The sequence below is a fragment of the Rattus norvegicus genome, chromosome 4 (genome assembly GCF_021556685.1).
Source record: "Rattus norvegicus strain SHRSP/BbbUtx chromosome 4, alternate assembly SHRSP_T2T, whole genome shotgun sequence".
In the NCBI taxonomy this organism is placed as follows: domain Eukaryota; kingdom Metazoa; phylum Chordata; class Mammalia; order Rodentia; family Muridae; genus Rattus; species Rattus norvegicus.
The window spans coordinates 29,592,487-29,608,090 of NC_141537.1; the positions used below are offsets into that span (position 1 = coordinate 29,592,487).

Genomic DNA, 15,604 nt, shown 5'->3' on the forward strand with positions numbered 1-15,604 from the left:
TAGCATTTGTCAGCACTGAGGAAGTGGAAAATGGCCCATCTTGACTGTAGAGGCTCAGTTAGTGGGACCAACCATGCCTGGGGGTCTTGCTCTTCGGGCCCAGCGGATGGCTGCCTGCCTGCCTGCCTGCCTGAGGCAACAAATGGCTTATCTTCTAGTTTCAGGTGCACTGAGGCTGGTTGCAAGCATTTATCTGTGGCCGCATTTTCCTTTGATTTCTCCTTCTTTGTCCTGCCCACAAGAAGTCAAATGGACTAGCATCTTGGTTCACCCCAGATATTAGGGAACTGAGTCAATGCATGCAGAAAGCGGCGTGCTGTTGAGCGCGTACGGACACATGCCTTTGCCCAAACATGGCTTCCTCTCCTCCAGCTGCCTTTCCTTCACATCTATTTGTTGTTTATGACCCCACTTTCTCCTTGTCATGTTATAATTTCAGGGCTGTACTTGAGTTCCTCCTTTTTACTGGACCTCATGTCCATCCAGTAACAGGTAATGAAACACCTCTTTACCTCTCCGCTCCCTAATTCCATTGCCTTCTTTAAGGTCTTGCCCAGACATTGTCCTTGCTTCCTTGTCTTTCCCCCTTTCCTCCTTGTCCAGATTTATTTTCTACACCAGTTCCTTGTTAAAAAGGGAAAAGCCCCATCCATCCCACCATCTGCCTATAATTCCATAAGGCGTACCTTTTGGAGTCAAGTCAACCACCATTTCTCGTGGGGTAAAATGCCTAGTTTCCTGGGATGCTCTACACGACCCTCTATGCTCTGGCGTTGCCTTCAGCCTGCACAGCAGCCACCGCCTTGCTTGGCTGTCTGCTCAGATAGCTTCCCTCTGAGGCTCCACACTACTGCTCACCTGCTCTTCCTATCCAGGCAGAGCCCCAGGCACCTCAGATTTATGTTATTTTCTCTGAGGAGTCTCCTGAGACAAAGACGGGAGCCTTTGTACCCAGAAACGTGCTGTCAAAGTTACTTTGCCAGGGATGCTTGGAGCCTGGCGCCTGAGGATTAAATGAGGGCAGACTCATTCACAGACCAATGAAGGCCATCCTCGGCTACATAGTGAGATCCTCTGTTGGAACAATAATTTTTAATTGCATTGTAATAACTTGTTTTATTTATTTAAAATCATTTCCTGGATAGCTTTTTACTAAGTGTTTGAAATCATTATCTGAAGTTTTTTTTTTTTTTTGAGTTAGATCTAATCTACCCTACTTGCAAATTTAATTTCTCAGAAACATAGATATTTGATGATTATAGATGTTCTCACGTCTTGCGTGCTATGTATTTATATGTCTGTAGTGCGAGAGAGTGTACTCAGGCACTCGTGCGTAGTAGGCACTTTATTCCCAGTCATTCGTGTGGTTTCTGGAATGTAGAGAAGGTGACTGTTCACAATGCCATGTATACAAATACATGTGTGTGGAAGAAATAAATGAAAGAGTATTTTTTGTTGTTGTTTTCTGTTTGTTTCTTTGTTGCGTTAACCCTTTGCACAACGTGTTGGTAAATAAGAACATCTCACGCACAGCTTCAGTGAAAACAAACCATAAGAACTGTTGTGATAAAGTGGCTAAGCTGACTTGGAACATAATTATTTCAAGGCGCATTGAATTATGGGAAGGGAGTTTGCCCAAGACAATTTTAGACCCAAAACATGGAGCTGGGGAAATTGATTAGTTATTTTAAGAATTCAATCAATGTTTTTAGATGCCTAGCTTTGTGTTACAGAGTAATGAGGAAGGAGCCAGTGATTGGCATGGTTGTATGCAGGGCCTTAAAATAGGGACGAAACCAATAATAAAAGAGCATTTTATGATGCGACAGATAATTAAATCCTAAGTGATTCAAATTTGAAACATGTTGGCTTCGCAAAAGGGGGAGCTTGGGGATTGGAAGAGTGAGCAAACCCATACAGAATCCCAAGCCTTTAAGTCCCATTTGGAACTTAGAGTCTACTCTTCAGGCACAGGTTTCCCACAGGCAAAAAGGTTTCTGATATTACGTAGACAACTTGGGGTGGGGAGCCGCCTTTATCATGAAAGTGTTTGCCCCGCAATGAGGACCTACATTCAATACCAGAACCTGTGTAAAACCAGGCATGGCAGCCAGGCTATGTTACCTCAGCCCTGGGGAGGTGGTTTAGCCCAGTGAGAAACTTAAAATAAAAAATAGAAAAAGGTGGACAGCTTCTGAGAAATGGCTTCTGAACTCCAACTGTGGCTTGTAAATGCATATGGGTGCACCCATACCAAAGCATGTATCTTATTTCTTAGCTTTGATAAAGAAGGAAGCGCATAATATTTTTTATTTTAACGAGCCCCCCACCCCCCAGGGGATTTTGAATGAACTTTTCTTTCGTGTTTCAGAAAAAAGTCAAGTTGATTATTTCTTAGGTGACATTCAGGGTGATGAGGGGGACATAGAAGTGTTTCATTTGTATCTGCTGGGATGTGATGGGCGAATGGTTCTTCCTCAGCCTTCTGGTGACACACAGACTCAAGCCCAGAGCACCGCCATTAGCACAGTAGTTACCACCAGTCATTACTGAATTTACTACATGATTGACTATTTATGAGTCGAGATTACTATGTCACTTTAAAATTTCTTCTGTAAGTTATTTTCCGGTTTTGCTGTACCTTGCTCTAATTTTTGAACCATATTGATTCTCTTTCCAGCCATAGGAAATCCTAAAACAAGCATAAGGGCTAGCTCAGCCTCACTCCTGTAGGGGGCGCTAAGAGAGTAGCAGTTTAGTTTCCTTTGCCACCCAGTACCCTCTGGCATGACTTGGCACAATTTACTTAAAGATTGTATGCTGTGTTTGTGGGGGTTGGTTTTGTTTGTTTGTTTGCTTGTTTTTTTGAGTTTTTTTGTTTTGTTTTTTGAGGGTCTCACAGGTCCTAAGCCCATGGGTAATTCTGCAGGTTCATAACTATGCATCTGTCACCTTGGTTCAGGAAATGCTACACCTGTTCAAAAAAAAATTTTTTTTTAATCTCATGCATTTGGTTGGTGCATCGTAATTTTAGAGCCCTCATTATGTCTCATTTACATGTGACATATATATGCATATAGACACATTAAACCCTTTCCCAAGCATTTGTAACATTAATGAGGGTAGCCTAAACTTGTCCTTCTATAGGGCCTCAGATTATGATTTAATGGGACTGTCACTCAGGATACTTTCTGGCTTTCTCTAGTGCCTTGAAAGATTGAATTGAGCAGGATAAAGTGCATCCCTCTGATTAAATGTTTTTTCTCACGTGCAATCATCACTAGCTGCCTGGCTCCCGTTCCATATGCTTTTGGAGCAGCCCTGCATTGCAAATCAATATCTTTCTGGAGAGACAGTGTGTAGTGGATTGCCTGGACAGCATATGCGTGGTTCCTTTGGCTGCAATGCTGCTGCAGAGCCCGTTCACTCTGCCTTCCTGGGAACCCCACAGGCAAGTCCATCGTGTTTGGAGGAAGAAAAAAAAAGAGAGAGATCATTCTAGGGGAAAAATTGACCCGTTAAAGCTTCCGATACTGAACGTCAGCATGCCCTTTGTGATCTTCTGAAACCGTTTCTTGGTCTTGCTTCACTGAGATCAGTTTCTCTGGGTGATCTCTGGGAATTTTTTGTGCTTCCCCCTTTCTTGGTTGTAGTACGGCCGTACCATTTCAGCTTGCTAGCGCAGAAAGATGTGAATTCAGTCGCTGCCTGAGGCTGGCCTGGTGCAAACACATTGCTAGAGATATGTTAAGGAGTTCCAGGTGAATCCGGCTTGAGAGAGACCACAGCAAAACGGTAAGAGGGAGCGTGCCTGGAATCATAGCAAGGGCTTTAATTTGGAGCATCTCGGCAAGTCTGAATCCTGACTCACTCATTTACAACTTGAAAAGGATTCATTCTGTGCATGCCATTCCACTCACTCGCTTCTATTTAACTGCCAAAACCGTCAGCGATTGATAACGGGGTATTTAAATTAAGGATCCGATGGGGTTACTCAGCGAATCTCCGGAGGCTCCCAAGGCTATGCCTGGAGTTTGTAAACACCAGGAGCAGAGATAAGATGAAGAAAAGGTTCAATGACTGCTTCTTTGCCATAGCTGAGTCTGATTTCTTTGGAAACTAGTCTTCTTTTTTTTTTTTTTTTAAGCTTAAAGAGATCTTGCATATGGTTTTGCCTGGCTATGCTTGGCTGAATGCCCTCTGAGTCAAGCAACTGAAGGACAGGAGACCACTTTTCCTTTGGGTAAACTGATGTCTGTGAATTTAGCTGGATTAGAAAATCTGAGAAGAATTGCTATGTCTACTATATTAGCGGTCTGGGATTGTGTCTCTGATCACCTTACTCCCCCCCCACCCTTGAGCCCTGAAATGCACCCGCTTTAAGTGGGAGTAGAGGTCAGGGTGTTGCCACTTAGCATCTTGGTACCTGTAGTGGTTTTGCTTTCCTGCATAGAAGCGATAATCCTTCATGCAGTTCTCAGTGAAGTGTCAGCTAGCTCTACTAGTGGGCTGTTAGCATTATAGATGCGAATGGAGAACCCCTGCATACACGAGAGGCTGAGATAGTAGACAGGCTACTCCAAAATGAAGCTTGCCTGTTTATGAAGAACATGACCAACAAGGTTGAAATATAAACCCCGGCAGAGGATGACCGTCTATCTGCTTAATTAATCAGGGCATGGCATTAAGTAATAAGGGGGGTTTGAGGTTGAAGGATATGCCTTCATATTGTTTACATAAGAGACTAATACATTAGATGATCTTGTGAATTTGTCCGGGTCCACCTTTTATATGGGCACTGAATTTTAAGGATGTCAGCATTTGATATTTTGCTTTAAAATACTTTATTTTGCGTGTTTGAACCTAGGAATTAACTTGAAATGTGAATGTTGTAGTGAGTGAATATTAGTTGACCAAATTTTCAGTAACTTGCATATTGGCCAGAAAGTAGTTCTATATAATTTTTTGAGTCAAAAAATTAAGAAAGAATATTTCATTACCTTATAAGCTAATTGAAACATTGATGGGATTTAGGATTTACAGTAAGTAACTCATTGGAGGAGGAGCCTCTGTACTTATTAAAAATTAAGCATGAAACTGGGCTTTGATTTCTAGGAATGAATATTTGCATTGTGGAATTTTCTTGTGTTTCAACCTTTATTATTGTCTAAAAAGTAAAGGGAGATATAAACTGTTGTTTCTCATCTAATTCTGCTGAGATGATGCTGTTTGCTCCGTCTCTTTCTCACAGTGCTATGTTCTAGCTATTTATATTCCTACCTTCACTTTGTGTAAGCTGTGAGGTTTATTTTTTCATCTTGTGACGGGAGGACTGGTACATCTGCAAAAAGTGATATTTAAAAAGGGGCTAGTGGGGAGGTTATACGACACATTTTAAAACCATGTTTCTGTCTTCATCATGCAATGTGCTATGTGCTGTGTATGAGATGCTGGGAGATGTCTATGTGCTGTGTATGAGATGCTGGGAGATGTCTATGTGCTGTGTATGAGATGCTGGGAGATGTCTATGTGCTGTGTATGAGATGCTGGGGGATGTCTATGTGCTGTGTATGCTGGGAGATGTCTATGTGCTATGTATGAGATGCTGGGAGATGTCTATGTGCTGTGTATGAGATGCTGGGAGATATCTATGTGCTGTGTATGAGATGCTGGGAGATGTCTATGTGCTGTGTATGAGATGCTGGGAGATGTCTATGTGCTGTGTATGAGATGCTGGGAGATGTCTATGTGCTGTGTATACGATGCTGGGAGATGTCTATGTGCTGTGTATGAGATGCTGGGAGATGTCTATGTGCTGTGTACGAGATGCTGGGAGATGTCTATGTGCTGTGTACGAGATGCTGGGAGATGTCTATGTGCTGTGTATGAGATGCTGGGAGATGTCTATGTGCTGTGTACGAGATGCTGGGAGATGTCTATGTGCTGTGTACGAGATGCTGGAGACACGCTTCCAGGAGAGAGGAGGTGGCACAAGCTTAGGTATAGTAATGTTAGTTTCCCCCTGCAATCTCTCATAAGGAGTAAATTTGGAACTTTCTAGAGAGTAGAATGATGGCTTAGGGAGAGCCTCTTTACAGGCATCCACTTACAGGCAAACGGCTGTGGAAAGTCCACTCTGTGACAGTGGCGAACGGAACAGGTTTATCTGGTTTCCGTCCTCGTGGATCTTAGCCTCTTGTTTTGTATAAAAAAATATTTTGAAGAAAAAAAATCTGTGGCAACTCTTTGCTTTTCTGTTTTGGTAATCATGAAAGATGAATTGTATGCTTTGATTTTTTTTTAAACTGTGTTTAAAATACACATTACACAGAATTTGCAAATCCCACCATTTTAAAACTTGCAGTCCAGTGGCATTGTTAAGTATGTTCAGTGTTTTGCAGTAATTACTCCTATCAATGTCCAGAACTTCATCATCCCAAGCCATTAAATAAAAACTTCCACTCTCCTGTCCCCTCACCCCTGATACCCTTGATTCTACTTTCTGAGTCCGTGACTTGGTCTCTGCTAGGTACCACCTTTCTTGTAAAGCACAGTGACGTAGCATTTGGCTGCTCTCACTTAGCGTCTCCACAGCTCACAGATCCAGCACCCTACATTGGACTTTCACTCCTTGGACGGCGTGCTTTATTACGGAAAAGATAGCAGTTTTCCTCTGTAGTGTAGGGTGTCACTAAGTCAAGTTCCCATGTGGACATGTGGTAGTAGATAAGTTAGAGCTTCTAAAGATATCCCCCAAATGGCAAGGAGGGAGGGTCAAAATGCACCAAGGCAATTGCCTACTGGTATTCGTGTTGTTTACATGCCCCGGTGATTGGGCAGTCCCTAGACCACTTTCTCGTTTATTTGCAGATATGAGCAATGGTATTCATTGTGAAGCTGGATTGTGACTTCTGTCAATAAGACTTCACCTCCTGTGCAGTGAAAAACTCATTGTAACTGTAAAAGCAAAGATGATGGTGATGATGGTGGTGGTAGTGGTGGTGAAGATGATGATGATGAAGGCTTCCTCTGCACTTTGTGAGCTACCTTCTGTCCCCCAATACTGCTTTGAGTCACAGTCAACTAGAAACCCCTAGATAGTATAGTCAGGAGGAATAGAGAGAGGTTATATACTTGATACCACAATAAACAGGTTTTCATTAGACAGGCAAGTTTAGCTTTATTAATAAAGTTTTTTTCTCTCTTAAATTTCCCTTCACAGGGCTGCTTTTAAACCCAAGAGATTTTTTTTTCCAATAGATGGTTCCTTCCTAGGAGGTCATGTTATGGCCCCACCCAGAACCATCAATCTGTTTGCTATCAACTGGTTTGACAATTTCTGTTCTTGATCACTGGTGGGTTTATATCTGTACTGGTAACTCCCAGGCTTTTCAAGGCACAGAGGCGCAAGTTCCCTATAGCAGTGTTTGTTATCCGAGTCATCCCTTTTCTCAGTGGCCTTGGTCTCCCTCTTGTTGTCACTGGGACAGGGTCACATGTCACACTGACTTTCTCAACTCAATATATAGCTGAGGCCAAGCGCTCGATTACGGAGGCGTGCGGCAACACGATGTCCTGTTCTCAGTGATTCCTAATGCGTTGCCCTCTTTTGCTTTTCTCTGTTATCGCCTGGCTTTGTGTATGAGGCAGATTCAGAATTAGATTAATTAAATGAATGTTTACTTTGGTGGTGAGGCGGAAGGGAGGCAGGAAGGGCAGGCCAGAAGACGACATGCCAATTACCCATGCAGCTTTGGATTTCCTTTTCTTTTGTATGGGGAGAGGTGCAAACATGGATGGGCAGGTTTGCAGGTGAGGCTCGTCCTTCCTTTTTCCTTCTAGGACATAGGATGTAGGAGATGTGTGCACTGTGGCCAAGAGCTTCTGCTGTGTAGTTTGCTCCTGCAATAAATCTCTGTGCCCGTGTTTACTCTCTGCATGGCCTTGGATGGGCGGCCCAGATCATGTGTGTTTCGATTTAATTACCTATGAAATTGAGATAATGATGTGCCCTCCTGCAGCTCTTGGTGGAGGCTGAGAGATTGTGTTGGAGGCAATTTTCACAGTCACTGTTCTAGTAGAGCGCCACAATCCTTACCAGTGTCACTGCATCCAGGGACCTGCAGTGTCCACCTCTCTTCTGACAACCGCCTTCCTGGCAGACTGCAGACCCTTTTCCAGTTCGCTTCATGAGAGAGCACATATGAGCATTTTTTCAACTTTACAGGACTGAGGAGGACAGACAGCATGCCCCAGCTCTCTGGTTTCCCCTGCCAGGCTTTGGGAGAGTGTGTGGTCTGGAAATGCTCTCTTCTGTCCAATCCACAAGCCATTCCAACCAGCAGCCCTTCCCTTCCCAAATGAGATCTTGCTAAAACCCTTGGCAGGGAGAAGCCTGTGGAAGCACCGGGCTTGTTTCAGGTGGCAGACACACAGCAGGATGTTTACATTCTGCCTCTTGGCTCCCTCCATCTTGGATTAGTGAGGAGCCACTATTGACTTCTCTGCTGTGGGAAGGGTAGACAGCAGGCCTTCATGGGACCAGGCGACTTCATTATCACACGATAGTCATTATTGTGGAAACCTTAGCTCTTCCTAGCAGATGGACCAACTGTGAGCGCTGCCTTGAAAGACACTTGCAGGTTTCTCTTTTTCTCTCAGAGGATGGTTGTTCCCTCTGTCTCTCTTCCGGAGCTCTGGGTGGTCAGTGGCTCTGCACATGGGGTGGGTGCTCTGCAAACAGGGAGAGCTTTGGATGCTAAGCTTACATTCAGTGACATCCTACATTTTCCAGAATCCTATGGTCAGGTTTGTATTTAGATTGATTTTATTGGAAGGTAAACATCACCTTTTAAACACTGCAACCTCACTCCTGACCACAATTGCTAAGTTATTATCCAAGCTCGAATGAAGCATTCTTTTCTCTCTCTCTCTCTCTCTTTTTTTTAGAAAGATGTTTGATCAGGTGAGATGGTGGAAGTTGTGTTTATTTTTTATGTGATTCAGAATAAGATGATGGTAGGGCATTTTATTTCTTCTTCAGGGAAGAATTTTTGAAGCGTTTGTATCTTTGTTCTTAAATGCTGTTCGAATAGTTACCAGATGAGAAGAATTCAGGTCCTAGTGGATCAGTCTTACCCCGACTACTGTACTCTTTTCTGTCTCCATTGTTTGATGTTGTGCATTCTGGATGCTTTATCTTTCAAAGTAGGACCAAATAGAAAGCGGTCGGAGAGGTATAAACCCGAAGGTAGAACTGGCCTGGTTCGGTACAAACAGGCTAGGGGGCACTCAGTGAAGCTCAGAAGTGAGACAATAGAATTCCAAAGGCGCCCAGGATTGACCTTTGCACAGCCTTTCTGACAGATGACAGCTTCTGGAGTCTCTTATGATCTCTCTTAAAAAGCGAAAAGCAAACAGTCAGCCTTCCAGCATGGGCAGAAGGCCGTCCTGGTTAGGCTAAAACTCTGATCTCAGACCCGTCCTGATTGATTTGCTCTGAGGGCTTCTTGAACAGCACACAGCCTCAGTTTTTAAATTGTAGTTCATGTTAGTTAATTTCCTTGGCCAGGTTGCTTCCCACTAATGCATAATGGAGGATCTTTTGAAAATACACTGTCCTTCCTCTGTCTTGGGCAGGACCAAAAGGACAGAAACTTTATTAAGAAAAAAGAAAGAAAGAAAGAGAGAGAGAAAGAGAGAAAGAAAGAAAGGAAGAAAGAAGAGTTGTATTTAAACCTGTACATTCTTTGAAAGAGGAGAAAAAAGTCCTTTTGTGCAGACGTAGACTTTTTCTTGAAAGCTTTAAGGGAACAGTGTGATAAAGAAGAAACCAGTTAGCCATGCATTGGGAGCTGCTTTGCCTGGATCAATGGCTCAGTTCTGCTGAGAATGGGCATTCTGCTTGCAGTGCTGGGTGCTTTGTAGGTTGGCAGGGACTTCACTCTGTGGAGCAGCAGGACGGAGGCACTCTCTGGCCATGTTTAGATTCTCATCTTCACACAAACTCCTCCTCTGGTCCTTCTCACTATAGATATGTGGTCAGGGAGAAAACACGGGGATCAGTTCTACTGTTTCACCTCCCAACAGTGGATACTCCTATGTATTCATAGGGTCATCCTACATGAATGCATTCTCTCTCTCTCTCTCTCTCTCTCTCTCTCTCTCTCTCTCTCTCTCTCACACACACACACACACACACACACACACACACACACACACACACACACACACACACAGTGGTATTGGTATTTTAACCAGATTGCAATTGGGGATATCAAGCAGGAGTCAGAGAGTTTGTATAAACCTTTTTTTGACCATTTGGGATTCTTTTTTTTTTTTTTTTTGGTTTTTTTTTTTTTTTTTTTTTTTTTTCGGAGCTGGGGACCGAACCCAGGGCCTTGCGCTTCCTAGGTAAGCGCTCTACCACTGAGCTAAATCCCCAGCCCACCATTTGGGATTCTTAATAAAATGTACTAGGGCCATTGCTGTTTGAAAGGTGTTCCATTCAGCATTCCATGGAGCAGGATTCTAACCCATGTGCTTTTTCAGTCTGGAGAGGGCAGAGGGCTCTCTCCTCATGGTAGGGCTTATTGTATGGTAAGTACACAGTGCTTTGTACTCGCCTATGGCTTTAAAATGTTTGTTTCTAGATAGAGCAATAACTTCTTTATAAACCTTCTCCCTTCAAAGATACCAAATAAACCTTGATAAATTAGCAGAGCACAGTTGTGGGTTTAATTCTCACTAGAAAAGTATTAATGATATTAAAAAATAGACATGATTTTAACATCAAAACCTTAACTAGAACATGCAAATGTCTCTTTACTAGAAGCACATAAGTACACCAACCTATAGGCAGGAAGTATGCTGTAATAATCTGTACTATTCATCCTTACCTTAATCTCATCACTTCTTGTTTTCAAAGAGAGGATGTTTATACACATTGGCCTTGTACACTATTGTTAGCAAACTTTATTTCAGTGCTTAAAATAATACTAATTATCTGAAATTGCCATTGTATTGTATGGAACGTTTGAGCAGAAATGTTACCCAAAGATGGCCATATGCTTGTTACTCCTGTGGTATGCAGAAATGGAAACAAAATGTGTTTCTGAAAGAGTTGACTTCTCTCTTTTATTTGCCCATAACAGCAAAATATATCAATCCATAGTTTAGGGCATCCATCTTGAGTCTGTAGGGCATCTTGTTAAAATTTAGATTCTGATGTGGTAGGACTCTGGTGGGCCTGACATTCCAGGCAGGGCCATTCCCGTTGGCCTGCAGCAAGGTATTTAGTGAGAGTCCTAAATGATAATAGCATGACCAGGACCCTACGTAGGCCTCAAGTAATAACAGAGATGCTACTTTTACCTTGCTATGAGTCGTCATTAAACTTTAAATTTATCATTGTGATTTAACAAGTGGAGATACTAGAGTTTTATAAGTAACTGACTACACCTGTATGGACCTATAAGCAAAGTACATCTCATGAAGCCAGTACTGTAGTAAGTATTCTAGTAGAGAAAGCTGCTAAGAATTATGCGTACAGCATTTACCAAAAGTTCAGATGATTGAAGCGTACGTCCATATTCCTACTAGCATTAGTAAAAACAGTTGTCCAGCTTGCTGATGATAAACACTAGATCCCAGAGAGACTGTAGTTCCCGAGGTGACAGGACACACGTGACACGCATGACACGCATGACGCAGCGTTCATTTTCACTCAGCTTTGTCTAATCGTTGATGCAGGGAGCAAATAAAACTAGGTCAGATCCGAGGAAAGAAGTCAGTATAGAAATACATGTTTTATTATCCCAGAGAAATGAAATGGTGACAAATCCTGGCGAGGATAAAGGGGAAAGAAGTCTTTCTGTATGGTCAGTGCATCCGTGCTGGAAGTCAGTATAGAGCTTCCTCAAACTTAAGCCGGATCCAGCCATAGCATCCCTAGACGTGAACTTCTGGGAATCTGAAGTTAGCATTGCACAGAGAGATGGGCACACTGATGACTATTGCAGTCCTATTTGTGAGAGTCAAGAGAGAGGGAGCTGCTCATCATCAGTAGATGACCAAGACTCTATACAGAATGGAGTTTCGTGGGGAGACACATAGAAGAATGACGTCATGCCATTTGCAGGAAAATGGACGCACCCAGGAATCATCATAGTAGGTGAAATGCATCAGACTCAGAACCACGAGCATTGCATTTTTCTTCCTTCCTTCCTGTGGATTCAGGAGAGAAAGAGACATGAGAGTAGATGAGGACTGTCTACAAAGAGGAAGTGACCAGTAGGAAGGGTAAGAGTGTGTGTGAATAAGTGTGAGAAAATGGGGTAGTGCGACCCATCATTTTCTACAATGGCTAGTTACAAAAATGAGTGGATATTTAAGATAGCATTTGAAAACAGGATCATCTTAATGGTTATCGAACTCTGGTTAGTAGGAACAGCTGGAAAAGCATTTCCATTGACCAGAAAAGACCTCAACTCAGAGGGTGTCTCCTTTAATGTAGTGCCTGATAGTGATTTTTAAGACAGCCTACTTTTAGTTAAAGGCAAAGACTTATTATTGAGTCATTATTGGCAGAGCATTTATTTCCTGGCCATGCTCTTACCTTTTAGGATGCTATAAGAAACAGAAAACATGGTTTATATACTCAAGTATTTACAGTTTGGGCATGAAATATAACTAGCACATGAGAAAGATAATGACAGCCAAATAAAAACAAAGACAAACTTCCTGATGCTCCAACCAAACATAGGAAAGCAAGCTTATAGGGTAGGCTCTGAGGCACAATCTAAAAGTGATACAGTTTGTAGTCAGCTGTGGTTGCAGCAATGACATCGATGCCGGCAGAGAACTACTGTGGAATAGAACTGAGGTTGCCAAACGTCCTACAGTGTGAATTGCTGCACCGTGCTATGCTTGATTGATTGCCTAGTCAGACTGTTCATGCTGCCATCACTGAGAAACGATTCTGTGATTGCACAGTTAATGAAAATACGAGTCCAGAGATACCAGAGGAAATGTTTATGGTGTGTACCACCTCTATACTTTGTGAATCCTGTGTTTCCGAGGAGGAGGAATCGCATATGAAAGGAAACATAAAGAAGCTGTTTTATTTGTCTGGCATTTGGTATATTTAAAGACACTCACCAGTTATTACCTGGGAGCTGTTTTCATGCCAGAGGCAGTCAAGGTCAAAGCAACTGCTAGGTAGAACAGTGTCCTGTCTGGTAGTCGAGAATGGTTAAGAGACTTGTTGCGTATTGTTCTGAGCCAATGCGTATTAATTAGTGCTGTTATAGACAACTTGATTTTGGCAAAAAGCAAAAAAAAAAAAAGATGCCAAGTGATAAAACATGTGCACAGGTCTCATTGTACTCACATACAGTTAGCACTTCCTCTGTCTGTGTTCCATGCGTTCACCATTTTTATCTACGTAGCTGCACACACAAATAGACATGCGAACACACAAATTGAGAAGAAAAGAGAAACCCCCACCTGCAAAGAGAGAGGATGCTGTCCTTTTCAACTAGACAGGCTAATATAACAGACAAAGATGGAGATCATGGATCTTGTTCCAGTGGAGTTATAAATTCCTTTTATTCTTTGTAATTTTGTGCTTATCTATCTTTTTCTAGGTGAAATTACCTTAAAGGTAGAATCTTTTTGCTTCATGATTAAAAAAATATGTTTTAGGGGAGAGGGAATACTTTACACAAAATCTTGTAAATGACTGTTAGGAGCGATTCTGAGAATAGTTGTTGTGTAGGAGAAAATTCTTAGTCTTCCATGGGTGTAACGTACAGTGGAGAAAAGAACAGCAAAACAAATAGCTACAGATATATGATATTGCCAACATTGGTCTTCTCCCACAGTTTGCGCTGGTCCCGTGATAGATACTCCCTTCAGGAGCATCCGGGGACCATGACCTAGCCACTGTCAGATGTGTAGAGCATATTCGACATGAGTCAACTTGGCAACATTAAAAGCCATTCTTTTCTGGTAGCTGCCTTCTACAGTGAGTGTGGGACAAGCAAGTAGCAAAGGCCATTCTGGGATCTTAGAGACATGTCAATCACCAGAAAACGGCTGATTTGAAGGGACAATTTTCAACCTGACTGACTTTACTGTTATTGAAAATCACGCTTAACTGAATTAAGTTGTGCTTGTTCGCGTACATGGCTGAGGCTTCAGTAGACAGTTGTCTAGGTTTTACATAGCTGGAAGCAAAATTCATAGGTCAAACTCTGACTTCTGAAGACTCTAATGCTGTTTGAATTACCTGACTTTTATTACCTTTCTTTCCTTTTTAAATGTCTTCTTTTCTTCAACCAAGTTAGGATCTACCAACAAGTCAGCAAACTTCTGTTAAGGATGGATGGGCCAACTCCACGAGATAGAACTCTACCTGATATTATTAATAAGGACAAGATCCTGGAACTAAATGATCCATGCATCCAGCCCCAGTGAAGACCTATTAACATTCTGTTACATTAACACAGCAGTTACCAATGATACTCATAAAAAATGCATTGCTCAGCCCCAATCAGAGAAGCTTCTTCTTATAGCCGATGGCAACACTTCTTGGACAATGTGCAGAGCATGTGAGACTTAGGAGTCCTCAGCCCCGAGTGGGATGTTTCTATCACAGTCTCCCCTTCAAGGCTCAGGGATCTATGTAGAGAGGGGCAGGGGGGTGATCATAAGGGTCAGAGGTGATTTTAAAGGGAACAGCAGAGCAAATGCACGTGTGAACGCACAGGGACTGACAGCGTGTGCAAGACCTTCACAAGCTCAAGCCAGACAGAATCCCAACAGGAAGGAGGGGCAGTCCCACCCTGAATCAAGAAGCCATTTGCAAAAGATAGCTGCTGGGAGAAGGGAAATCTGCTTTCTTCAATGGAGTGATACTGGGTGTATCAGCCACACTTCATGCTCAGGAGTAGTTAACCAATGAATTGGGCTCTGGCTTTTTAGTAACTACTTTTTGTTTTTTGAGTTTTTTTAATATTTGTTTTAGTTTTTATTGTATTAGAGAGAAGGAACATGAAGTTGGTGGTAAGGGAAGCAGGGATGAACTGGGAGGAGCTTAAGGGTGGAAAAGAATTTTATAAAATATACTATATGAAACTCTCAGAGAAAAAAAATACTAAGTGGGCCAGGCTTAGTCAGATGAATCTTTCCCTGTTTTCATCTCTCACCTACATCAACAATTCAAGTTTTGTTGACTTTGTTGGAAAAAAAAAACAACAGTTTATTCTGGTATTTGTGATGATTTATTCTTTTTAAGTGTTTTCAAGCACCACAAGGCAGCCCTGCTTATGTAATTCTTGTCACTTCTGTTTTTAAATGAAGTGCGAAAAAACCTCAGCTGGGGAAAATATCTCCTTAATTCCCATTAGTGTTGGCATGCCTTGTTTTCACATGAGGTGATGGTGTGCCTGTTTATTGCGATTGGCCTTGGGCACATGTGCCCAAGATAGTTTCTTCCGGGCCCCATAATCTGAGGAGACTACTTTTAAACTATGGAAGCTTGTTGTGCTTTCATGAGTCACTGAAGACAAACTGGTTTTGAGGGGCTGTAAAATGAATACAA

At 42.4% G+C, this 15,604-nt stretch overlaps 1 protein-coding gene across 9 annotated transcripts in view; it reads left to right on the top strand.

The window, feature by feature from the left end:
- Positions 1-15,604, top strand: part of Cdk14 (cyclin-dependent kinase 14) — a 582,117-nt gene that overhangs the window by 115,226 nt on the left and 451,287 nt on the right. The window contains exon 1 of one of the 9 annotated variants that reach the window (XM_087657962.1): positions 3,290-3,451. In XM_087657962.1, the coding sequence (XP_087514088.1) occupies positions 3,305-3,451 (147 nt within the window). In that variant the 5' untranslated portion in view covers positions 3,290-3,304. 9 annotated transcript variants of the gene reach the window in all.